We start from the raw sequence: 27,657 nt of genomic DNA on the forward strand, positions 1-27,657 counted from the left end.
CATCACTGACTGGATGGACGTGAGTCTGGGTGAACTCTGGGAGTTGGTGATGGACAGGGAGGCCTGGTGTGCTGCGATTTATGGGGTCACAAAGAGTCAGACACTACTGAGCGACTGAACTGAACTGAACTGTGCATCAACAGAAAATTGGATTAAAGATTTACTGAGTGTGGCCCCACTCATCAGAACAAGACCCAGTTTCCCGCTCAGTCAGTCTCCATCAGGAAACTTCCATAAGTCTCTTATTCTCATCCATCAGAGGGCAGACAGAATGGATACCACAATCACAGAAAACTAATCAAACTGATCACATGGACAACAGCCTTGTCTAAACTCAATAAAACTGTGAGCCATGCCCTGTCGGCCACCCAAGACAGATGGGTCATGGTGGAGAGTTCTGACAAAACGTGGTCCACTGGTGAAGGGAATGGCAAACCACTTCAGTTCTTGCCTTGAGAACCCCATGAACAGTATGAAAAGGCAAAAAGATAGGACAGTGAAAGATGAACTCCCCATGTTGGTATGTGCCCAATATGCTACTGGAGAACAGTGGAGAAATAGTTCCAGAATGAATGAAGAGATGGAGTCAAAGCATTTAAAAACAACACCCAGTTGTGGATGTGACTGGTTATGGAAGCAAAGTCTGATGTAAGGAACAATATTGCATAGGAACGTGGAATGTTAGGTCCATGAATCAAGGCAGAAGTGGTCAGACAGGAGATTGCAAGAGTGAACATCAACATTTTAGGAATCAGTGAACTAAAATGGACCGGAATGTGTGAATTTAACTCAAATGACCATTATATCTACTACTGTGGGCAAGAATTCCTTAGAAAAAATGGAGTAGCCCTCACAGTTGACAAAAGAGTCTGAAATGCAGTGGTTGGATGCAGTTTCAAAAATGACAGGGTGATCTCTGTTTGTTTCCAAGGTAAACCATTCAATATCACAGTAATCCAAGTCTGTGCCCCAACCAGTAATGCTGAAAAAGCTGAAGTTGAACAGTTCTATGAAGACCTACACTACCTTTTAGAACTAAAACCCAAATAAGATGTCCTTTTCATTAAAGGGGACTGGAATGCAAAAGTGTGAATTCAAGAGATAACTGGAGTAACAGGCAAATTTGGCCTTGGAGTACAGAATGAAGCAGGGCAAAGACTAAAAGAGTTTTGCCAAGAGAATGCACTGGTCATAGCAAACACCCTCTTCCAACAACACAAGAGACGACTTTACACATGGACATCACCAGATGGTCAACACCGAAATCAGATTGATGATATTCTTTGCAGCCAAAGATGGAAAAGCTCTATACAGTCAGCAGAAACAAGACCAGGAGCTGACTGTGGCTCAGATCATGAACTCCTTATTGCCAAATTCAGACTTAAATTGAAGAAAGTAGGGAAAACCATGAGACCATTCAGGTATGACCTAAATCAAATCCCTTACGATTATACAGTAGAAGTGACAAATAGATTCAAGGGATTAGATCTGATAGATAGCCTGAAGAACTATGGACGGAGGTTCATGACATCGTACAGGAGGCAGGGATCAAGACCATTCCCAAGAAAAAGAAGTGCAAAAAGGCCAAATGGTTGTCTGAGGAGGCCTTACAAATAGCTGTGAAAAGAAGAGCAGCGAAAGGCAAAGGAGAAAAGGAAAGATATAAGCATCTGAATGCAGAGTTCCAAAGAATAGCAAGGAGAGATAAGAAAGCCTTCCTCAGTGATCAATGCAAAGAAATAGAGGAAAACAATAGAATGGGAAACACTAGGGACTAGAAAATTAGAGATACCAAAGGAACATTTCATGCGAAGATAGGCACAATAAAGGACAGATATGGTATGGACCTAACAGAAGCAGAAGATATATAAGAAGAGGTGGCAAGAATACACAGAAGAACTGTACAAAAAAGAGCTTCATGACTTAGATAATCACGATGGTGTGGTCACTGACCTAGAGCCAGACATCCTGGAATGCAAAGTCAAATGGGCCTTAGGAAGCATCACTAAGAACAAAGCTAGTGGAGGTGATGGAATTCCAGTTGAGCTATTTCAAATCCTAAAGGATGATGCTGTGAAAGTGCTACACTCCATATGCCAGCAAATTTGGAAAACTCGGCAGTGGCCACACGACTGGAAAAGGTCAGTTTTCATTCCAATCCCAAAGAAAGACAATCCTAAAGAATGCTCAAACTACCGTACAATTGCACTCATCTCACATGCTAGTAAAGTAATGCTCAAAATTCTCCAAGCCAAGCTTCAACAGGACGTGAACCGTGAACTTCCAGATGTTCAAGCTGGATTTAGAAAAGGCAGAGGAACTAGAGATCAGATAGCCAACATTTGTTGGATCATCAAAAAATCAAGAGAGTTCCAAAAAAACATCTGCTTTATTGATTATGCCAAAGCCTTTGACTGTGTGGATCACAACAAACTGTGGAAAATTCTGAAAGAGATGGGAATACCAGACCACCTGACCTGCCTCCTGAGAAATCTGTTTGCAGGTCAAGAAGCAACAGTTAGAACTGGACATGGAACAACAGACTGGTTCCAAATCAGGAAAGGAGTATGTCAAGGCTGTATATTGTCACCCTGCTTACTTAACTTATATGCAGAGTACATCACAAGAAATGCCAGGCTGGATGAAGCACAAAATGGAATCAAGATTGCCGGGAGAAATATCAACAACCTCAGATATACAGATGACGCCACCCTCATGACAGAAAGTGAAGAAAAACTAAAGAGCCTCTTGATGAAAGTGAAAGAGAAGGGTGAAGAAGTTGGCTTAAAACTCAACATTCAGAAAACTAAGATCATGGCATCAGGTCCAATCACTTCATGGCAAATAGATGGGGAAACAAGGGAAACAGTGAGAGACTTTATGTTTTAGGGCTCCAAAATCAGAGCAGATGGTGATTGCAGCCATGAAATTAAAAGACGGTTGCTCCTTGAAAGAAAAGTTATGACCAACCTAGACAGCATGTTAAAAAGCAGAGACATTACTTTGCCAACAAAGGTCTGTCTAGTCAAAGCTTTGGTTTTTCCAGTAGTCATGTATGGGTATGAGAGTTGGACTGTAAAGAGAACTGAGCACCATAGAATTGATGCTTTTGAACTGTGGTGTTGGAGAAGACTCTTGAGAGTCCCTTGGACTGCAAGGAGATCAAACCAGTCAATCCTAAAGGAAATATGTCCTGAATATTCATTGGAAGGACTGATGCTGAAGCTGAAGCTCCAGTACTTTGGCCACCTGATGCGGATAACTCACTAGAAAAGATGCTGATACTGGGAAAGATTGAAGGCAGGAGGAGAAGGGAACGACAGAGGATCGATGGTTGGATGGTATCACTGACCTGATGGACATGAGTTTGAATAAGCTCAGGGAGTTGGTGATGGACAGGGAGACCTGGTGTGCGGCAGTCCATGGGGTCGCAAAGAGTCAGACCCAACTGAGTGACTGAACTGAACTGAATGTCCATCACATTCTTAATTGTGTCTGCTAACCTGTATTTCCTATGATCCTTCCTCTCTCAGTAAGTGGCACCATAATCTGCATATATTCTTAAGCCAGAAATCTGGGAGTCATCTATTCTTTGTCTTTTTTTTTGTTGTTGTTGTATCTACTCTATTGGACATTGTAATTCTATTCCAAAATACATTTTGAATTAGTCCACATCTCTCTATCTCTGTTATCTTCACCCTAGTCCAAGCCACCATGATTTGTTGCCCTTACTACATGGCTTCCATTCTTATTCTTAAAAGAAACCATCAGGAACATAATTTATATGGAGCCTGAGACTCTTGCCACTGCCATTTAGTGATTTTTTTTTCTACTCATGGGAAATGAATGGAGTTAATAAATGGAGAAACTGACTATTACTTTTAAGGAATTTGAAAGCCTATGTGTTCCTTTACAACTGCACTGATAGACAAGATAGAATGCCTACATATGTTATACTAAATACCACTTTACTGAGAAATCATGTTTGTGTGACTTATAAAACTAGACAGAAGCTTGACCTATTTCATCTTAGATATAGCTCTGTTTAACTTTTTTTGAGAAACTGCCAAGCTTTTCTGAAGCAGCTGAGTGGGTTCTTATATTCTCACCAGCAAAGTGAATGATGTTTCCAATTTCCCCATGTCCTTGTCAGCATTAGTTATTGTCTGTCTTTTTCATTATAGTCATCCTAGCATTTGTGAGTTGGTATCTCATTGTAGTTTAGATTTGCATTTCCCTGAAGATTAATGATGTTGAGCATCTCTTCATGCACTTATTGGAAAATCACCTGTATGTGCAGCTGAGTAGCTTTTTCAGCCTATTTCCTGCCTGTAGAAATTGGAGAGTTCATAGACTTCTTTTAAAAATCCTTCAAGCTGGGCTTAAGCAGTATATAAACTGAGAACTTCCAGGTGTACCAGCTGGGTTTAGAAAAGGCAGAGGAACCAGAGATCAGATTGCCAACATTCCTTGGATCATAGAGAAAGCAAAGGATTTCCAGAAAAAACATCTACTTCTGCTTCATTGACTACGTTAAAGCCTTTGATGGTGTAGATCACAACAAACTTTGGAAAATTCTTAAAGAGATGGGAATACCAGACCACCTTACCTGCCTCCTGAGAAACCTGTATGCGGGTCAAGAAGCAACAGTTAGAACCTGTCATGGAACAACGGACTGGTTCCACGTTGGGAAAGGAGTATGTCAAGACTGTATATTGTCACCCTGCTTATTTAACTTCTATGCAGAGTACATCATGTGAAATGCCAGCCTGGATAGATCACAAGTTGGAATCAAGATTGCCAGCAGAAATAACAACAACCTCAGATATGCAGCTCATACGACTCTAATTGCAGAAAACAAAGAGGAATGAGAAAACCTCTTGATGAGGGTAAAAGAGGAGAGTGAAAAAGCTGGTTTAAAACTCAACATTTGAAAAACTAAAATCATGGCAACCAGTCCCATCACTTCATGGTAAATAGAAGAGGAAAAAGTGGAAGCAGTGACAGATTTTATTTTCTTGGGCTCCAAAATCACTGCAGATGGTGATCGCAGTGATGAAATTAAAAGATGCTTACTTCTTGAAAGGAAAGCTGTGCCAAGCCTAGACAGTGTATTAAAAAGCAGAGACATCACTTTGCTGACAAAAGTCCATCTAGTCAAAGCTATGGTTTTTCCAGTAGTCATGTATGGATGTGAGAGTTGCACCATAAAGAAGACTGAGTGCTAAAGAATTGATTCTTTCAAATTGTGGTGTTGGAGAAGACTCTTGAGAGTCCCTTGGACTGCAAGGAGATCAAACCAGTCAATCTTAAAGGAAATCAGTCCTGAATATTCATTGGAAGGACTGATGCTGAAGCTGAAGCTCCAATACTTTGGCCACCTGATATGAAGAGCTGACTCATTAGAAAAGACTCTTATGCTGGGAAAGGTTGAAGGCCAAAGAAGGGAGTGGCAGAGGATGAGATGGTTAGATAGCATCACTGACTCAATGAACATGAATTTGAGCGAACTGCAGGAGATAGTGGAGGACAGAGGAGGTTGGCATGCTGCAGTTGATGGGGTTGCAAAGAGTCGGACATGGCTTAGCAACTGAGCAACAGCAACAACAGACCTCTTTTCATTTTAACTCTCTCTCTTTTTTCAGGTCCAAGTCTATAACAGCTCTATTAAAAATGTACTGGGATTTTTATATATCAAGTTATAAACCATCCCTTTAGTCAAAAGCCTTACTGCCAAATCTCTTTGAGGCAGGTCTCTGTCTGCTTTGGTTTGCTAGTTAGGGTGCTATGGGATAACACCTTTAAGATTCTATAAATTCTTTTATCTAGCTGTATTGGTACCCAAGGCTCCATATTTCTCAGGTCTTAATAAAGTGTCCTGTAGTTGTATCCTTGATTTGGCCTTGATCCTGAGGCTATAGTTTACTAGCAGCATCCTGGACTTGACTTTTGGACTGAGGCTTTCTCTTCCTTTGAGAATCTTTCGCCAGATGGAGAGAGTGGTTTTATTTTCTAACTCACACGAGTTCTGATCTGGAAATATTTCCTCTTTATGTTGCTTAAAATCTAAACAGCTAATTATTTAACTCAGCTCTTTCTTCCCATCTTTTATCATAGGAACTAAAAGAAGCCAATTAACGCTTTCAACATTCTGCCTGGAAACCTCCTTAGCTAAATCCACAAACCCATTAGGTATCCTATCTATCTTCCACCAGTTGCTACATGTGCCAGTGTTGCCAGAAGTTTCACCATGATGTAAAAATAATTTTCTCATTGCTCTTCCAACCTCTGTTAACAGTGCCTTTCTAGAATCTACTGGATTCCAAAGCCCGTGTCACACATTTCAGGTTTTTCTTATGCCAGTGCCCCGCTTCCAGATAACTATTTCTGCTTGTTTTCTAATACTGTGTAATAAATTACCTCCCAAACTTAGTGGCTTCAAATAACAGGGATTTATTATCTTTGCTGATTTTGTGGGTCAGATAGTGGTTCTTCTCTTCCATGTGGAATAGGATGAGGACATGTTGCTGCACTTGGCTAGTTGCTCAGCTAGGCCTGGAAATTTTGCAATGGCCTCACTCCCGTGTCAGAGACCTAATGCTGTCTGTCAGGCATGAAGCCTTAGTTTTTTTCTGTGTGACTTCTCTCTCTCTATGTGGTTTCTGAGTCTTCAGAATTCTTACCTGAACTTCTTTATGTGGTAACTGGCTTTCCAGAGGACAGAAGCAGAAGCTGCCAGACCTTTTAAGAGCTAAGCCTAGAACTGACAGTTTTGCTTCAACTTTCTTTTGTTGGTCAAAGCAAGTCACAAAACCAACCCAGACGCAAGGGGAGGAAAAAGAGATGAGAAGATAGCAGGATTGTTGTCAGACATCTTTGAAGGTAGTCCACTAAAGCCTGCTCAGTCACACTCAGTGACTAGTGAAGCTTCTTACCCATTCCGGGGATGTGCGCTTCTACATAGTAGCTAAGCTTTGGGTCAAAGAATTGAATCTATAGCATAGTTTCAAACATAAACAATAAACACCTATAGTTTCTAATTTCAGGAATGAGAAGATAAAAGTACTATTTGTGTTCTCAGAAGCTTCAACAAATACTTATGAACTCACTTATGAAGGTGAGTACACACCTCACTTTGCTGTGTACTGGGAAGAAATTCATTAGGACAACAGTTTGAGTGTGACCTAGGCAAAGATATTTAACTCCTAACCACCTGTTTGCTCATGACTAACAAACAAGGGCAACGTGCAAGGCCTGACATAGTACCTGGCACTTAGTTATTTCTCAGTAAATATTATTTTCTTTCCTCCTTTTTATCTTCCTCCAAAGGATACTGGACATGCCATCTGCTGTAGTCTCTATTAACACTAACACAGATTCTTTTATGTGAACAGGTACTGCTCATATGATAGAGGCCGATGTCATTCTTCCAAGGGATGGATCAGAACATGGCCAGCCAATCATGGCCCATCCTCCAGAAATAAACAGTGATAATACTTTACAGGAATGGCTGGCTGAAGTTATTAAAACCAATAAAGGCATAAAGCTGGATTTTAAGAGGTATTTGTACAAACATGTTCAGTCTCCTGGTTGTTATAGAATAACAATAAGGGAAAAAAATCAGTAACTTCATATATCTGTACCTAAGTAACTTTATACTTTATCTAAATTGAAAATAGAATTGCAAATTTTATTTTTCAGGAATGGACCAAAGATCCACAGAGTTGTCTGCTAATATTGTTTCTTGGGAACGTTTTGAGGCTAAACTTAAGTTAATTTTTATAAAGGAATTTATCATAACTGACCATTGTAATAATAGAATGGTAAATTTTTTTTTCTATGTGAATAACTCCCAATAACTTTTAAAAATTTTAATTGGAGGATAATTCCTTTACAATGTTGTGTTAGTTTCCGCTGTACAATGAAATGAATAAGCTGTATGTGTATGTGTATATATATATATATAAGTTCTCTTGAACTTTCCTGTCCCCCACCGTCCCACTCTTCTAGGTCATCACAGGCCACCGAGCTGAGCTCCCTGTGTTACACAGCAGCTTCCCATTACTATCTGTTTTGCACATAGCAGTGTATATATTTCAGTGTTACTCTCTCAATTTGTCTCACCCTCTCCTTCCCCCACTATGTCCACAAATCCATTAGAAAGAAAGTGAAGTCACTCAGTTGTGTCTGACTCTTCGCAACCCCATGAACTGTAGCCCACCAGGCTCCTCCGTCCATGGGATTTTCCTGCCAAGAGTACTGGAGTGGGTTGCCATTTCCTTCTCCAGAGGAGCGTCCTGACCCAGGGATTGATCCCAGGTCTCCTGCTTTATAGGCAGACGCTTTACTGTCTGAGACACCAGGGAAGTCATAGAGCAATACAAGTCCACAAGTCCATAGAACAATACGTTTAAGATGTTACTTTCATTAAGAAGTAGTCTGAGAGAGAGTTGGCAGTAGTTGGGTTAGTTAATGCATTTCCTACTTGATTTGTGTTATTATATTTGGGAAATTATTTAGAATTCTTTAATTACTGAAGAGTTTCTTAAAAATAATGTTTTAGAAACACTGATAATGAAGAGAGCAAGATTAAGTATCATTTCCTTCTCTGTGACCATCATGGAAAGTTTTACTTTTGTGGTATTTTGGCAGTGTAAAAATTATAGGTAGAGCCAGGGATTTATTGTGACACCGTAAAAGCTCTTCATGAGACCCATGAAGGCAACTGCTATGAGAATCTAGGATGTGAACAGTATTTTAAAATTTATCTTTGAACAGTATTTTAAAATTGAATCATCTCAAGAAATGAATAAGGATTGGAAATCTTATTCATAGGGTTTTAAAAAACCTAATAAGTATTTAATCATTAATACTCGGTGAGCAAAACTTTAGATCTCCTTGCCTTTTCATTTGTTGTGGGGCTAAATATACTAGTAAACCTCTTTATACTGTGAGTGAAAGCTATTGTAAAATCTTAAAGCTTTTAGAATGGTGAATAGTCCAACTCCATTTTATTGACAAAGGAACTTAGTCCTGAAAAGGTTACGTAACAACAGCTAAACTTGAGAGCTGAGCTAGGACCAGATTCCAGGTTTCCTAGAGCCAGTCCAGTGTTCTCTGTGATGCTGGTTTAGTCACTCAGTTGTGTCTGACTCTTTGCAGGGATTGAACCAGCATCTCCTGCATTGCAGGTGGTTTCCTACATTACAAGTGTATTCTTTGCCGACTGAGCCACCAGGGACCATGAAATAAAGTATTTAATCCTTAATGCTTGGCGAACAAAACTTTAGATCTCCTTGTCTTCTCACATGCTCAGTTTCCTTTTTTTTAATGTTTACCATTGCCCGTAGACTTGTTCTGTATGTAATATATACTTTGACTCCTCACCAGTCAGATCAGCTCATTCATTCCTAAATGCTAACAGTCACCAGTAAAAGGCTGTGCCATTAGAAAAAGATTTTGCATGTTTTCTGATCATACATACTTGAAGGGGAATGAATTTAACTAACAATTATGTAAACACATACTGTGTGTCAGACACAGTTCTAAGAGTAAGAGCGTGCTCAGTCGCTCAGTTCTGTCTGATTCATTGTGACCCTAGGGACTGTCGTCTGCCAGGCTCCTCTGTCCATGGGATTTTTCCAGGTGAGAACACTGGAGTGGTTGCCATTTCCTCCTCCATGGTCTAAGAGCATTCAGTGTTAATTCGTTTAATCTTTATAACAATCCTGAGACGTAGGTTCTTTCTATTCTCATCCTCCAGATATAGGAACAAAGGAATATATAGATTAATTGGGAGAGAATTGTTATTTTAAAATATTTACACATTGAGTCTTCCAGGCTAGGAATATAGTATATTATTCTTTGTAGTAAACATTGTATTTTGCTGTTGGGCAAAAGTTTATCCTCAGTCTTCTTTTTTTCCTACCCAAATATGGCGTTTCCTCCACATTTACGGAGAAGGCAATGGCACCCCACTCCAGTACTGTTGCCTGGAAAATCCCATGGATGGAGGAGCCTGGTGAGCTGCAGTCCATGGAGTCGCTGAGGGTCGGACACGACTGAGCGACTTCACTTTCACTTTCCACTTTCATGCATTGGAGAAGGAAATGGCAACCCACTCCAGTGTTCTTGCCTGGAGAATCCCATGGACAGAGAAGCCTGGTAGGCTGCAGTCCATGGGGTCACACAGAGTCGGACACGACTGAAGCGACTTGGCAGCAACCACATTTACTCTTCCAGAAGAATTTTGTAATTATTTTGTAAAGTTCCAGAAATTTTTTTCTTAATATAGGTTTTGTTTTTGTATTGGAAAGGGAAAGTGGCGGTACTATAGTCTTTTGCATTAGTGATAATTAAAACATTTACTTGTAAAAGAATATTAAAATATTAAATAGTTAAATATTAATAGTTATACTATTTCATTAATAGTTAATAATTAAAATATTAAATAGTTAAATATTAAATAAAAATATTTAAAAGTATATTAAAATCTTACTTCATTATGTTCTGTGTCTTAGCTCTTTATGTTTGACTGTGCAGTGCTTTGCACATGGTAGACACCTAATATATGCTGTTGCAATATCAGTTTGGGGGAGAATGTGCTGAGACTATATATTATTAGATGGCGAGCCATCATTAAACAGTCTAATGTCAGTTTACTAAATTGAGAAAGGCTAAGAAGCTTCCTGTTGAATATAAACGGGAAGTTAGTGATTAACCCAACTGCACAGACACCAGATTTCTTAAGAAAGCAGAATCATTTCTAGAAAAGGAGAGGAGGTCAGCTGTAAGACATGTGTGGATTAGTTTAAGGTTTCCTTCTGCTCCACTTCTGAAGAGCAGAACCCCACCGGCACTTAGCTGCTGCTGTGGGACTTTCAGACAAGCAAGCTTTGGAGTAATAGGTATAAGTTGCTTAAGTACCTTGTAATAGGTACAGGTAATAGGTAAGCAAGCTTCGGAGTAATAGTACAAGTTACTTAAGTACCTTGTAATAGGTACAAGGTACTAAAAATGAGGGAATTTTGTAGGTAGTACAGTTGGCCAGATCTCAGAATTGTGGTTTTTAACACAGCATTGATACCATTCAAGGCAGAAAGCATTTGAGACAGAGAAATGACAGCATCTATATTAGAATCTGTTAGGTCCTGCGTTAGAGTTTTTTAACCCACTATAATCTAGGGCCTGCATTTCAGGGGTATAAGAATGAGAAAAAAAGCAGCTTATTACATGGGAGCAGAGTTCAAGAGAGGCTGATTTCCTCTGGTTTTAGTGAACAGTATCCTTGCTCATTAATAAATATGACCCTATAGAAGCAGAAGAGATCAAGAAGAGATGGAAAGAATACATAGAACTGTACAAAAAAAGAGTTTAATGACCCAGCTAATGACGATGGTGTAATCTCTCACTCAGAGCCCAACACTGTGGAGTATAAAATCAAGTGGGCCTTAGAAAGTGCTGCTACCAATAAAGTCAGTGGAGATGATGGAATCCTTGCAGAGCTATTTAAAATCCTAAAAGATGATGCTATGAAAGTGCTGCACTCAGTATGTCAGCAAATTTGGAAAACCCAGCAGTGGCTGGAAAAGGTCAGTCCTCATCCCAATCCAAAGAAGGGTAGTACTAAAGAATGTTCAAACCACCAGACAGTTGCACTCATCTCCCATGCTAGTAAGGTTATGCTCAAAGTCCTCCAAGCTAGGCTTCAGCATTACGTGAACTGAGAGCTTCCGATGTCCAAACTGGGTTTAGAAAAGACAGAGGAACCAGAAATCAAATTGCAAACATTCGCTGGATCACAGAGAAAGCAAGGGGATTCCAGAAAAATATCCATCTCTGTTTCATTGACTATGCTAAAGTCTTTGACTGTGTGTATCATAACAAACTGTGAAAAACTCTTAGAGAGATGGGAATACCAGACCATCTTACTTGTCTCCTGGGGAACCCATATTTGGGTCAAGAAGCAAAAGTTAGAACCCTGTATGGAACAACTGAGTGGTTCGGGATTGAGAAAAGAGTACGAAAAGGCTGTTTATTGTCTCCCTGTTTGTTTAACTTATACACAGAGCACATTATGCAAAATGCCAGGCTGGATGAGTTACAAGCTGGAATCAAGATTGCTGGGAGAAATATCAACAACCTCAGATATGCTGATGATACCACTCTAATGGCAGAGAGCGAAGAGGAATTCTTAAAAGAGTCTCCTGATGAGGGTGAAGGAGGACAGTGAAAAAGCCAACTTAAAACTAAATATTAAAAAAACAAAGATCCTGGCATCCGGTCCTTTCACTTCATGGCAAATGGAAGGGAAAAGGTGGAAGCAGTGACAGATTTTTTCTTCTCGGGCTCTAAAATCACTGCTAATGATAACTACAGCCATGAAATTAGAAGATGATTGCTTCTTGGCAGGAAAGCTATGACAAACCTAAACAGTGTGTTAAAAAGCAAAGACCAAAAAAAAAAAGCAAAGACATCACTTTGCTGACAAAGGTCCATATAGTCAAGGCTATGATCTTTCTGGTAGTCATGTACAGATCTGAGAGCTGAACTATAAAGAAGGCAGAACGCCGAAGAATTGATGCTTTCGAACTGTGGTGCTGGAGAAGACTTTTAAGAATCCCTTGGAAAGCAAGGAGATCAAGCCAGTCAATTTTAAAGGAAATCAATCCTGAATACTCTTTGGAAGAACTGATGCTGAAGCTCCAATACTCTGGTCATCTGATGTGAACAGCTGGCTCATTGGAAAAGACCCTGACGCTGGGAAAGACTGAAAAGGCAGGAAAAGAGGGCAACAGAGGATGAGATGGTTGGATGACATCACTGATGCAATCGACATGAACTTGGGCAAACTCCGGGAGATGGTGAGGGATAGGGAAGCCTGCTGTGCTGCAGTCCATGGGGTTTCAAAGAGTCAGACGTGACTGGCGACTGAACACAACGAACAACAATGATGACATTATCAGTTTCTGCTCATAAAGTAGGAAGCCCAAAAGGAGTGAGGGAAGAGAGGTGGAAGCACAGGCAGAAGGACTTCAGTCCATTAAGAGGAAAAGTTGAAGACTGACAAGGGGTGGTGCATGTTCTCCCTCCCAATATCCACCTCCCAGATTCTTAGTCCCCCCAATCATTGTGTTAGGTAGGTAGAATAGGGAAAAGGAGTCCAAAATGGCGGTGGCTAAAAGACAAGGAAGGGAAAAGCCCGCGAAAACAGAACAAAGGAAGGTCAAAGGAAGGTCCGAGGACCAGAGTGAAGACTTCGGGTAGAACAAACAGCACTCCTGGCTAAGCCCAATTTGCATAGGGCAGGCCCAGGTGGAGGAAAAAAACATATAAAAGGAGGAGCCAAAGCGCTTTCTCTCTCTCTTTCTCTCCCGCGTGTGTGCACTCTTTCTCCCTCTCCCTCTCTCTCCCCTGCGCGCTCCTCCACTCTCTTCTCTTCAAGTCTTTGGGTTGGCATGCTCTCACTCTTTGAGGATGGGTTCTCCTGCTATCTTGTAAATAAAATAGAGCTGTAACACTGATTTGCCTAAGAGCTATAACATGATTTGTCCAAGACCGGAGGGCTGTGACGCACCGAGGGCTTTAATGTCCGTCGCTCCAAATCTTGGTTGTGACCAGACAAAGAACCGAGGAACATACACTCACGTGACAATTGTGTTCCTTAAAAGCTAATTTTCTGAGAAATATGCATAGGCCTCAAAGATTCAGAAGGTATTCAAGATTGCAGGTAGTGTAGTTTTCCAATAAAGTTTGTGTTTGTATTTTTTAAAAGTAAAAACTATATTGGCTGCTCAAAGCCTTATTATTTCAAAATATATTCGTCCAAGAAGACGTCAGGAAGTAAAAGGAGTGAAGTTGCTTTTTAGTTTAAAAGTAACTAAAATATAGTTGTCTCAAGTTTTCAGAAAAGATGTTTACAGTAGAGGAGAAAAATGAAGTTTATAAAAGCTTTAAGGAAATGTTTTAATTTTACATTTTGCAGTCGTTTTTAGAAATGTGTTTGTGCATCCAGACTCTCACAAGAATACATAAAGGGAAAGAGGCTCTTTTTCCCAAGGTCAGTAGCCAGTGCTAAAGACATGGTGTCTGAGTGCACTTTGTGTATTTTCATAAACTGGAATTTGCAGGTTGTGAGTATGTTTAATTTTAAATCCTGTTTATACATTCTTTGATGAGTGAATGTTTGTGTCTTTTCTTAAATTGTTTTTATACAGAGTGATCATAATACAGGGTTTTGAAACCTCTATCTACAGGTAATGGCATTATTCATACATTTATAGAACCTTTTAAGTACTTTCTTGAATAATAAGTATAAATCAGTATTTTAAGATATGACACATGTTAACTTTCCCCTCTGGTGATATCTAAATCTTTGATTTTATTTAATTCAAGCATTATGATATTATACTCTTATTATGAATAAAGCCACTAGTCTAAAAGAACTTTACTTTTACTTTAGGAATGTATCTCATTGACAACAAATTGTTTTTAGTTTGGCAGCTGTAGAACCATCCATGATGCTCTTGGAAAATGTCAAGAGGCATCTGAAGCGTCCAGTGTGGATTAATGCTGATGTTCTTCCTGGTCCAAATGGAAACAGCAGAGTAGTGGATGCAAAACCTTTTATAGACACTGTGACATCCTTCTCTCCAGATGTGACGTTTTCCTTGGGTTGGACAACAGGATGGCATCCTGAGAAAGTCAATGAAGGTGATAATTTAAAATATGTGTTCCTTTTATACATTCAGATATAAAAATAATACCTTTAATACAAAACCAAAACCACGTTCTATAAACCCAAGAGCCTAATAGAGAGAAAGATCTGGCCCTAAAGATGTGTGTATGACTCTTCCTTCTGCTATTTCAGATAGATCTCGTTCACTGGCGACATTTTGGTCACCAGGCTCCCACAGAAAATATTTATTTGCAAGGTCTAGAATAACCAAAGCTGCCTCTTTACATTCTGCAAATTCTGAGTTGGTCTCTTTGTACTTGTAGAGCATTCTATACTCTTTTTTTCCTTTTCCTTTGAAGCAAACTCTCTCTGTTGGATGAAAGATAAAGAAGTGGTAATAAAATCTTTTTAAGTGATGTGGGCTGCCATCTATGGGGTCGCACAGAGTTGGACACGACTGAAGTGACTTAGCAGCAGTAGCAACAGCAAGGCCAGAAGTAGGGGGTGTGTGGCTGAAGAGCACGGATTCTGTTCCCTTGATCTTAGAAGGTCCTCGAAATGTAGACTGCTAGGAAAGAAGCTTGGTGCCCTCATGCCCTCAGGCTAGACAGAGCGTGTGGGAGGCCACGAGACTTTCCTCTCTGGGAAATTTCTTCTTTCTCTTCATGTACTCTTTTCGATGGACCTGATATTCGGCTTATTTTTCCTGGATGAAATTTATTACACTATTTGGATTCATCTTTTTCTTCATACATCCCTATTGAGTGATTGTCCAATAAGATCACTAATTAGGGATCTAAGTCAGGGATCCAGTAAAATCAGATGCTCTGGGACACCTGAACACATGGTAAAAATAATTAACCAAGAAAATATTTAGAGTTTATGGAAATGTTAGCCTTTATTTTATGTTTATAGCATTTTAAAATTTACTTATTTGCTATTACTGTCTTTAGATGTAAAGTTTTAAAATCTAACATGAGATTAGAGTAACTGCTATCTGGTTGCGTAGTGACATTTAGGTTATAACCCCTGGACCAGCAATTGATATAATCGAGAGAAAAACGGTATACTTTAAATTTGTTCTATTTTAATTTTCTAATCATTGTATTAGTGTCAGTAAAGGATATAGCCTATAATTCAAAGTGTTTGAAGAAGGTAAACTAGAAATGATTTAATAGCTTCCATCCTGCTTCTGATCTCTTTTTAGTCACAGTTTAGTCTAACTCTGACTTTAATCTCAGGCTTGAACTGAATTAAACCATGTCTGGGTCTTTAAGTCATGTTGGTGTTGAATGTTTCCAGGCTACTTTTCCCCTGCTGGCAGACAGTCATTACCACCGTGTGCTTTATCTTCCCTTACTTCTTATGCTACAAATTTTAGGAAAGAGAGTTTATGTTTGTAGTAATGTAAGTAATAGCGTATGTTAGCAGCCCCTTTTTCTAATTAAAAAGGTACAATTTTCCAGATTTTAAAGGAAAGCAGACCTTTCCCTTCTTTCATGAGGAATTTAGCTACTATAGGCTTTTAGTAAATTGTTCCTTTACAGACCAATACTTTTTCAACCTACTTTTGATAGAGTTTAGGGGTTATTTTTAAAATATACATTTTTTTTCTGAAGCTGTTTATAAATAGGCAGATATATTTTCCACAATGTCTAAACTTGATTTAAAACACAAAACACACATATAAAAGCCAATTCAAATACTATTTCTATTTTAGAAAAAAATGTGTAAGTAATTTGGACTAGTCCCCACATTTAAAAAAAAATTGAAGTTAATTATTACTTAAATAGCTCGTAAGTACCTAGCAACCATCTTTTTCCTGGAAAAGAAAGCTTAACACAAGTGGAAAATCTAAGTTTATAGAGTATATTAATGATGCAGAGCCTTAGAATTTTAAATTATATATATATATATACATATATATACTGCCAACATTTCCTTTTTTGTACTTGATAGATTAATCAATTCTTTTCTAAGGTTTCAATTTTTTTGCTTGATTTGCTCTCGTTCACTTGTGACATGACTTTAGATGTAATTTTTTTATCTGCATCCCACTCAAAATATTTTCCTGCATTAAGTGTTATACTACTTTCTCTGAATCCGAATGGAAATTTTAGTGAACTACCTATGAATTTACATATTCATATATAATTTAATTTTTATCCTTCCCTGGTGGCTCAGATGGTAAAGTGTCTGCCTGCAATGCAGGAGACCTGGGTTTGATCCCTGGGTCGGGAAGATCCCCTGGAGAAGGAAATGGCAACCCACTCCAGTATTCTTGCATGGAAAATCCCATGGTCGGAAGAGCCTTATAGGTTACAGTCCATGGACTTTCTCTGAATCCAAATGGAAATTTTAGTGAATTACCTATGAAGTTACATATTCATATATAATTTAATTTTTACTTAATTGACTTTTTAGGATTCTGGTGAGAAAAGTTACATTTCTTTCTTTTCACTTCAGGTTACAGTTGGACAATGGTGAAAGAGATGGAATATATATGTAACGAACTAAATCAGCCTGTAACATTTCCTGTCAGAGCAGCATTAGTCAGGCAGTCTTGTTCTCAGTTACTCTGGCTGTTGAAGCAATCAAACAGGTATGTGTAAATCTGACAGTGTAGTGTGTACATGTGAGTGTGTGTGAAAGATGAGAGTGTGTGTGAAAGATGGAAACTGGTCATACAGACAGTGTGTGAGAGAAAGAGACAGAAGGTGGACGCTGATCCGACCTCCTCACTGGAATGAAGCTCCTTGATGAATCTTAATATCAGGTCTTCCACCTCTGTTCCGCACGAAACCTTTTGCATGTAATAGGTACCCAGTAAGTGTTTGTCATTTTTTTCAATATGCTATACATTCACAGAAAGTTATAAGTGGATACAATAATTTCCCTTTGAATTCTGTCATAATTCTAAGTCTTTTCCATATAAAAATTTTGTTATTTTAAAAATTAATTTTTTTTGGCTGTGCAGCTTGTGAGATCTTAGCTCCCTAACCAGAGATTGAATCTGTACCCTTGGCAGTGAAAGTACCAAGTCCTGGACTGCCAAGGAATTCCCCAAATTTTGTTTTTTTATCATGTCAAAAAAATATGTTGGACCATGTATTAAATATTATAAAGCTACAGATAGTAAAACAGTTTTGATACTATGTTTTTTAATAGGCTAGTCAATAGGACAGCAGGGAAAGCCCAGAAATAAACTCAGCTCTATCATGGAACTTAGGATAGGAAAAGGCTGGTATTTCAGATCATTGGTGTAAAAGTTCAATAACTTGTATTGGGACAGGCAACATTGTAGGAAAAACAAAGTAAATGACCTTCCTTAATCTTCCTCCAAAATAAATTCCAGATGAATTAAAGACTTGAACACCAAACAATAAATGCATAAAGAAAACACAATTGATGATTTTTTTTTTTTTGTATATATAGTTTCAGAATGGAGAAGACCCTTCTTGGTAAGGCACAAAACCCAGAAGCAATAAAAGAAAAGTTTGATACATTTGAATACATAGAAATGAAAAGATTCTGGTAAAACTGTCCTCAACACATATGTTGCATCGTTGTAAACAATTCTAACAAACAAGTACTTATCACAAATCATCCAGAAAAAGACCCAGTTTGATAATTCACTGTATTTTAGAGAATAAGGGAAGCATATACCCAAATATGAGAGAAATATCCGTATTCCTGTGGGTAGAGTTTTTACTAAATGCTTTTTTCAGTTTTTATGAAAATAACCCTATTTTCTCACATTATATATTAATAAAATAAATTATATTAGCATTTTATATATTGAATCATCCACACATTTACAGAATAAACTCTCTTGATTGAGATTTATCATTCTTTTAAAGTCTGCTGAATTTTATTGCTAATATTTTAGTTAGAATTTCAGCATTTTAAAGTGAGATTGGTCTGTAGTTTTTTCTTTGTCAGTTTTGGGTATCAATATCATGGACATTTCATTAGAAAAAAACTAAGGACCTTTCTTTCTTTTTACATTTCCTAGGATGTTAAAAATAACATTCAAATAGCCTGTACATGAGTTTGAATAAACTCAACGTTGAAACCAACCTGATGCTGAGTGTTAGAGGCTCAGTCATGTCTGACTCTTTGTGACCCCATGGATAGTAGCCCACCCGGCTCCTCTGTCCATGAAATTCTCCAGGCAAGAATACTGGAGAGGGTTGCCATTCCCTTCTCCAGGGCATCGTCCCAACCCAGGGCTCGAACCTGGGTTTCCGGCATTGCAGGCACATTCTTCACCATCTGAGCTACCAAGGAATATAAATATAATTTTTATTTTATTTTTCATTGACTGTTTTAAGGGTGACTTACTGTCATAAAAATAATTTTAAACCTGCAGAAAAGTTGCAACATCTCCTTTACCCATGTTCCCAAATTGTTTATCCATTCTTTCTTCCTCTATCCTTCTCTCTCCCCCATCTCCTTTTCTTTTTTTCTGTTTCTTTTTTCTGTTATGATGTCTCATATCCTGAAGTCCTCCAGTGTAGACTTACCCACACAAGAATGCACTTCTGTATTTCTACTATGTAGCCTCCCAACCAGGAAATCAGCATTAAGGCAAAACTGCCCCTATAGTCTCCAGATCCCATTCAAATTTATCAGTCATTCCAACAATCCTTATTTCCTTGTGGTCTATGAAACTCTCTAAGAACATGCATTGCATTTAGTTTGCATCAGTCTCTTTCAAAATTCTTCCTCAATTTTTCCTTTCCTCTCATACACGTAACAGTCTTAAAGACTATAGGCCCTTTATTATGAAAAATATCCTCAGTCTCAATCAGTTCAATATTTCCTCATGCTAGATCTCAGGTCTTGCATTCTTGGCAAGCTAATCATGTACTTGTCCCAATTCCCAAATCAGTCACTTCTTCAAGGATCCCTTCTTGATTATAGTAGCAGGTGGTATTTAGAAAGCAAAATCTGGGATTTTAGTATAATCATTGCTCCTAGAGTGTCAGTGCTTCCAGGACTGTTAAGGATAGGAAAGAATTCTTAAGCAAGACACAAAAATCATTAGCCATAAAGGATATGTTTAAGTAATTTGAACACATTAAAACTTGGAAATTCTTTCCATCAAAAAACACCATGAAGAATATGAACAAGTTAGGCAGAGTTGGGGAATATTTTTGTATATCAAAAGGGCTCTAATCAATTTATAATGAATTCTGTATTCTATTGTGTGCACATCAGAGTTCGTCTATTATTGAATGTTTGGATTATTTCATGGTTTTGTCTATTGCAAAAATTGGTGTTGTGAACATTCATATATATATATGTACATATATATAAATGTGAGCACACACATACATCCTGGTGCAAATGTGCCTAAAGACTATATCAGGAAGGAACTTCTAGAAATAGAATTTCTAGGTCATAGGGTGTTCATATTTTCAATTCTAGTGGATACTGCTAAACTATTTTCCAAAGAAAATGAATAAACTGTGGCTACATGTTTCAACTTGAATACATTTCACAAAAAATATTCAGCAAAAGAAGCAATACCAAAAATATTACATCCCATATGATTCCACTTATATAAAATTTATTAACAGGCAAAAATTAAGCTGTATTGTTTAGGATGGATATACAGGTGGTAAATAAAGCATGAAGATGGCAACTGAAAAGTCTAGGCTGTGAGAACTCAGGGGAGAGGCGAGGCTGTGATGGGGCTCTGATATACAGGTGTCTCCTAAGGTGCTGGCAAGGTTCTTTTCTTGGTTTGTGTTGTGTTACACTGGAGTTCATTTTATAATAATTTGTCAAAATTTACATTTATCTTTTATGCATCTTTTCCTATATGTGTTATTTCACAGTGGAAAGAGCTTTAAAAATGAAACCTGAGAGGTGATTTGAATGAATGCAATTTAAAATACCCTTAGGCAATTTTATTTTTCCTGTTTTAGTTTGTATACCATAGTGGGAGGTTTAAAAGAGGCAAAACAACACTGGAAAGCTCTTCTTTTAACCTAAATTCATATCTGTCTTTTTATAAGGTTTGTCTCCATGGTGCTTGAATAAAGTAATAAAAATGCCATTTTAGCAAAAATATGTTTTTAGAGTAATTCTTATTTTTTTCCTGTGTTCCCCACTGTAGTTTAAAATTCTTCTGGGTTTGTCACATAATACTCTTATGGAGCGAAGTCCAAAGTACTTTCCTTTGTTACATTTCCAGAATGGTGTTATCATCCTTAAGGAGAGTAATGTGTCAGTATAATAACAAGAATATATATATTGGTTAGACAGTTTTCCCATCTTTAGTAGAACAGCTGCTTTGGAGATTTTCTGGATTCTGACATGTTTATGAGGAAAATAAATATGAAAATACTTAAAGAGATTTGCACTTCTCTAAATTCTAATAAGAACAGTGTAATAGTAATGTCACGGAAGAAATGAAAATATATGATTTAAGAAGCATTTGAACTTCTGAGCATATTCTTACATCCATAATCAATCTGCATATATTATTATTGTTTTTTGACTCCAGAAATAGATCTAGGTTTATTCTCTTTGGCATTCTTATATCTCTTACAGAAACCCCCAGAAGGGATAGCAGGGCCACTTAGAAGTGGACATGAATGTTGGGAATGTCAGTGACAATTGTATCTCTTCACTGTCCCTTCCAGTCATGCTTTTGACTCTGGCCTGGCTACTGAAGAAACCAGGTTAGAGCTGTGGTTTTGTGTAGGGAACGGATTCCTTGATCAACAACACAGTCTCCTCTGTTCTTTTGTCCAAAATTGGGCCTATTTACAGTGCTAACCATTCTGGGTTTCTAAAGTCATATGAGGGTTACCTAATTTAGGCAATAGTGATGTGAATTTTATTCTGTCTAGTCCCTTTGATGTTGATGAAGGAATGAAACAGGAAAATACAGTTCCACCAGTGCTAATTAATTTTTCTTCTATGTGAATTTGGGTTAGAGACAAGTGAGAGTGACTGTGTTTAGGCTTGTTGGAATTCTTCATCACTGTTTCTTATCTTTCTCTATTAACTATATAATTCTGTTTTGTTTTGATGCAGGTACAGCCTGACCATTTGGACTGGAAAAAATGATAGCTATTCCACTGAAGATTTACTTTTTATTAGAGATCATTTTGACAAAAAACGAGTTTTCTATGACATCTTGGAACCACAAAACCATGAATTTAAACAAGCCATTGGAATCAAAATTAATCTCTAAGATGAAAATTCTGCTAAATTATTTCATGTTTTGCTTTTTCAATCCTTCTTTGTCTGATCTGAATTAATTATGATGATTGATTTATGTTCCAGTTCATCCAATCAAAAAATACTTATTGAGGCTTACTCTGTTAGGCTTCTGTCCTTATAATACTGTACCTACCTACAAGATTTGGAAAGAAGAGATTTCACTGGGCCTCATATAATAATGATTTAGGAAAATGAATCTTTAAAACCGTTAATAAAAATATTTTGGTGTATTGAAAATAATTGAAAAAATCCACGTGTCATACAGATACTAAATTACATGTTGGTGCTAGCATTACAGAGATTCCATAAAAATATGCCATCCTCTTTTCTTTTCCCTGGAGAACTAATTATTTCAGAGACTACAGAAGAGAAAGAGGGCTTTAAAAACGTTTTTAACTTTCACAGGGTTGAGCAGTTTTCTTATAACAAGATCAAGTCTATTTACTGAAAGCAATGAGGATTAAATTAGGATGTATCTAGAATTTCCTTATTGCTCAGAGCATCCTGACAGCCATATATTAATGTGTTGTTTTGTATTCTTTGTTTTGATCACAGTATCTTATCTAGAGTGAGCAAAATACTATTGGAGAGCAGAATTTTAATCCTGGTAATCTATTATTTGTTTTTCAAGATTTTCACCCACACCACCTTGTTCCAGGCCCTTGTTCTACTACTAGAATTTTAAAAATTATTTCCTCATGACTTCATTCTTCACATTACTCAAAGAAACGCTGGATAATTCTGAAAAAAAAAAACCAACTTTAAAAACACCTCTTTCTTTATGCCAAATCAAAAGTCTCTAGGGGCTTCTTAAATTCAACTTCATTGAATTTTACCCTTTCAATACCCTTCCTAATATAGTCCCACTCTGCAAGTTAATTCAGTGTCCTCAGCACAGTGCTTTGTTTCAAAAACGCTTACATCATCAGTAATCTCCAGATTTTTTTAACGATTACTTTTAACTGATAGTGTTCACTAATTGTGTCATCCATTGTAGTTGTGTCTCCTTAGCTAGACTATGGAGTCCTTCATGGTGAGAGAACATTCTCAATTGTCTTTACAGTATCTGGCATAGTCCTGAGCAAGGTATTCAGAAAAATGTGTTGCTTCTTTGATTTATTAAAAAGTACTTTACCAGTGGATGTCCTAAGATATGTAATTTGTCTTTTATCAACCATTTCCCCCCAGAGAATAAAATAGTGCTGTGCAGAGAAAAGAGCTTGGGTTTTGAATTCAGATAGACTTCCCTTACAGCCCCACCTCTGTCCCTTACTAGCCATGGGTTTGAGGAAATATTTAACCTCATTGAGTCTTGACTCCTTCCTGTATAAAATGGGGGCGGGGGCCAGGGTGGAGGATGAGGATTCTCTTGTAAGGTTGTTGTGAAGATTAAGGGAGATTCTTGAAATGGAAGCATGTAGCTCAGCGCTCGTCTCATAGCAAGCGCTCAACAGATAGTCCCTGTTTATTAGACTTACGTGTGATTATACCCATTGTAGATAGACAAAAGTAAGAGATATAACGTGAAACATTGTACACGTGCAATACTTAAAGAAAATGATCATATTCTACTTTAAATTTTAGTACAACTGAATATGGTGCTATTGGTCAAATAACACCTAAAACTTCACTTTCTATGGTTGTTTGCCAAAAGCAAAAGGTGCAATTTCATAATTATAACAATTGTAGCAAAGAATAACTCTTAAAAACTATGGTAAAAAGTATTGTTTACATTATAAATGTTCTAAAATGACCATGCTTAGCTTTCACAAAAAAAGTTGAATTTATAAATGAACTACATTTAAGTTTAAAATAAAATTCATTTGCCCAGGTTATTTTTACTGTTTATCTGGTCCTCAATAATATTTTTAAAGTATTAATCTTAAAGCCAAATACCTTTATATTGCGAAATTTATCAACTGAGTGTTATTTAGATTAAGATTTAAAACTATATTTTAAAGTGTTCTTGGGAATAAAAGGGCTTCCCAGGTGACTCAATGGTAAAGAATCCACCTGCCAATTCAGAAGATGCCAGAAATGCTGGTTTGGTCCTTGGGTGGGAAAGATAACCTGGAGGAGAAAATAGCAACCTGCTTCAGCATTCTTGCCAAGAAAATCCCACGGACAGAGAAGGCTGGCGGGCTACACTCCATGGGGCCCCAAAGAGTCGGACGCAAGAGCACCCACAGCAGCAGGAATAAAAATTTTATATAAGAGAATTATAAAATTTACTCTGTTGAAAGTAAAATTTAAATGGATTATGGTCCATATGGAAAAAAGGATAACAATCCCTCCTTCACACCCTACACAGATAATAATTTGAGTTGGATCTTAGGCCTAAAAGTGAAAGCTAAATCTATAAAGCATTTAGAAGAGAATAAAGGAGAATGTTTTCATGACTTTAGGCAATTATTTCTTTCCATTTTTAAATTTCAGCTTTACTGAGATAAATTGACACATAAAATTGTAAGGTATTATTATTAAATATTTGGGAAGAAGTTCGCAGATACAAGTAAATGATTTAATAACATCTGTTTTTTTCTTTCCAGATTCTCTGATTTAATGTATTAAGATCCCATAGCATCCAAATGCTGTTTCTCAAGCCTGCAGAGCAATCCTCTCCCTAGAAAATGCTTTTGTACAAGATCCAATTGTTTAAAAAATCAGAGCTTTTAAAAGGAGAGTGGCTGATGGCCCTGTAACACTGATTTGATTGCTGAGCGACCAGATGCCTACTCGTTTATCCAGTGGGAAACTGTTGCGAGTTATTCAGAACAGGTTGTTCATTTGCTTGTTTGTTGCAGCTAGGATTTTAGATTTTTCCTTGTAACTGAAAACCACAACAACAACAACCTAAATACCTAGTGAATATATAGAAAAATGCAATATTTCTCATTTTGAAATTTAAGGTGGGAGTCTACCTAGTATGAGCTTACTGTCTTATAAGTTCATGAATCAGTGCAAGGAATATTCTGTGTTAGAAAGATGAGAATAGTAGTGCTGAAGTGCTTTTTAATCTAGAAAATGAGAGTATAATGAATTAGTGGAACCAAGAAGAACTGATCACAGGTCTTGAAAGAAATGGGCAGGATCCAGGATGCTTGGCGGCCTCAGCAGCAGGAGTTCAGGGGCCTTGTTCCAGCGCCCCACCTCAGAGCCACTCTTCTAGTCTTCATTATGATTACATCTCTGTTCCTTGTACATCTGGACTGCCATGCTTTGGTCCAGAGACCTTAATTTGTCCAGTCACTTGTGTCTTTCATGAGGGAGACATGTACTTCAGGGCTCAGTAGGAACTCTGGGGTGGGGGAGCAGTGGGAGGAAAAGGGACACCTAATTGATGTTTGATTTGCTGAAGCAGGGCAAATAATTCAGAAATGATTTCTATCCCAAGGCTCTTATCGTCTAGTACGGGGAGCAAAAGTGAAAGCGAAGTCATGTCCAATTCTTTGTGACCCCATGGACTGTAGCCTATGAGGTTCCTCCATCCATGGAATTTTCCAGGCAAGAGTACTGGACTGAGTTGCCCTTTCCTTCTCCAGGGGATCTCACCAACCCAGGGCTTGAAGCCGGGTCTCCAGCATTGCAAGCAGACGATTTTACTGTCTGAGCCACCAGGGAAGCTCGAGCTACAAAGGAAGCCCAGTAGGGGGAGAGAGACTTGTAAATAGAATGTTGGATATTTGCTGTAACTCCTGTAATGGAACTATACTCCAGGTTGTGGCAAGAGACAGCAGTCTGTTCTAATTTGGCGAGAATACTTAAGTTGTGTTAAGTAAGATTCACTATGTAGACAGAAGGAATGGCCTTTCTGACAGAAGCACACGAGCAGAGGAACTCTTAAGGAGGAAAAACTTGTTCAGAAAAGTTTTTGTGCAGGCACTGTATCTCAAAGCTGAACATTTAGGCAGGGGCCGGATTAACTATTCAAGCTAAGGAGTTTGCTCCTTTTCTCTCAAGCTTAGGAGGCATCATGCCATTTTAAGCAGGGATGTGTTATCAGTTTTGAGTGTTACAAAGATGATTCCAATGGCATGAGAAGGAGCCTTAGAATTCTTGAAAGGAGATGATGCCTTGAATTAAGGTGGTAGCAAAAGGGGATGGGAAGGCTCAAGACAGAGGAAAGGTTAAGGAAGAACTTTTAAGACTTTGTAAACTAGTTGAATAAGAAGTATGGGGGAGAAGGAAGAATCTAATAATACATACTCTGGGCTCGTGTAACAGAGGGTCAGGAGGAGCCACTGACCCAAACAGGACAAGACAGAGGCTAGATATTGCTATATTTCTCAGTGATTTGTTGACATTGCTACTTGATACCAATTTGGAAAGAAAAATAAAAACCCCATTTTCCTGCCTCTGAACTCACCTCTCATCTACGGTCATACCACACTCAACACAACCAATCTCATCTGAACTCATCTCCCATTCTGACTTTAGGAAGAATGCTCTTTAATTCAGGTTTCCAGGTAGTGCTGGTGGTAAGGAATCCATCTGCCAGTGCAGGGGATGCAAGAGTGGAGGGTTCAGTCCTCAGGTCAGGAAGATCCCCTGGAGTAGGAAATGGCAACCCACTCCAGTATTCTTTCCTGGAAAATTCCATGGACAGAGGAGCTAGTGGGCTATAGTCCATGGGGCTGTAAAGAGTTGGACATGACTGAGCTCTTTAATTCTATCAGTTTCTTAAACAACTACACCCACTCCCCAGTAACTGCTACTTTACTACGTATTTTTTAATTATGTCGTAATTTTAACCAACAAAAGCTACCCCATGGTCTAACCATCAGAGTAGAGAGAAAACAGGCAAACCTTGAAAGGTGCTCACCCAACCTCCTGTCCTCTAAGGGAGGCTCTTCTGTTTCTATGCTTCTGCTCGCAAAAGGAACCAGTCTGACTAAATCAGGCAGTTGCGTTGTTCTGGGTTTGATTGCTGCTATAGAATCTTCATAAAGGCTGGTCATTGCCCCTTTCTTCTTTATCCCTTTCTTGGGGTCACATAATGTAGTAAGAATTTAGGAAATTTAATTGAAGTATTTACTGCGAGAGTCTGTTGCCACTTTGTGAATTCAAGAGCTAATCAAAAAATTCTGAATTAAAGTTGAAGGGTGTGATCTCTTCACAGAGCCTGTTGAGCTCTGTCCCTAAGCCAAGGTTTCTGTAAGGTCTTTCATGACTTCCCCGGGGCTTTCTCCTGGTGCACGTCCTCTGCTAGACTATGATTATTTTATGGGTTTGTGTTTTGCCCTCAACTGTGCTGTTGGGGGAGAGGTCATTCATCATTTTTGTATGATACTTGGTCAGAACAGGCCCTTAACAAATGATGGATGAATGGTTGATGGATGACATGAAACCTCAGCAATTCTCTTAGATCAATGGTTCCTAAAGTGTGGCCCACAAACCCCTCAGTGTCCCTGAGATGCTTTTAGAAGGGAGATGAGATCAAAACCGTTTGTGAAATTGCCCATCTCACTGTGTTGACATTTGCACTGATGGCAGAAAATAGAACGTTAGGTTCAGCTGTTGATACCTGGTGTGCTGTGTGCTATGCTTAGTCACTCAGTCGTGTCCGACTCTTTGTGACCCTGTGGACTGTAGCCCACCAGGCTCTTCTTGTCCATGGGGATTCTCCAGGCAAGAATACTGGAGTGAGTTGCCATGCCATCCTCCAGGGGATCTTCCCAACCCAGGAATCAAACCCAGGTCCCCCGCATTGCAGGTGGATTCTTTACTGTGTGAGCCAC

At 38.3% G+C, this 27,657-nt stretch overlaps 1 protein-coding gene across 2 annotated transcripts in view; it reads left to right on the plus strand.

The window, feature by feature from the left end:
- FAM151B (family with sequence similarity 151 member B) overlaps positions 1 to 23,740 on the plus strand; it is a 33,909-nt gene extending 10,169 nt beyond the window's left edge. Inside the window, exons 3-6 of one of the 2 annotated variants that reach the window (XM_005904539.2) lie at positions 7,395 to 7,560; positions 14,495 to 14,712; positions 17,144 to 17,279; positions 21,731 to 23,738. In XM_005904539.2, coding sequence (XP_005904601.1) covers positions 7,395 to 7,560; positions 14,495 to 14,712; positions 17,144 to 17,279; positions 21,731 to 21,890 — 680 coding nt within the window. In that variant the 3' untranslated portion in view covers positions 21,891 to 23,738. Of the gene's footprint in view, positions 1 to 7,394; positions 7,561 to 14,494; positions 14,713 to 17,143; positions 17,280 to 21,730 lie in introns of both variants that reach the window. The other variant, XM_070373061.1, reaches the window with a different exon arrangement.
- Positions 23,741 to 27,657: the final 3,917 nt, after the last annotated feature.

The sequence above is a fragment of the Bos mutus genome, chromosome 7 (assembly GCF_027580195.1).
Source record: "Bos mutus isolate GX-2022 chromosome 7, NWIPB_WYAK_1.1, whole genome shotgun sequence".
Taxonomy (NCBI): domain Eukaryota; kingdom Metazoa; phylum Chordata; class Mammalia; order Artiodactyla; family Bovidae; genus Bos; species Bos mutus.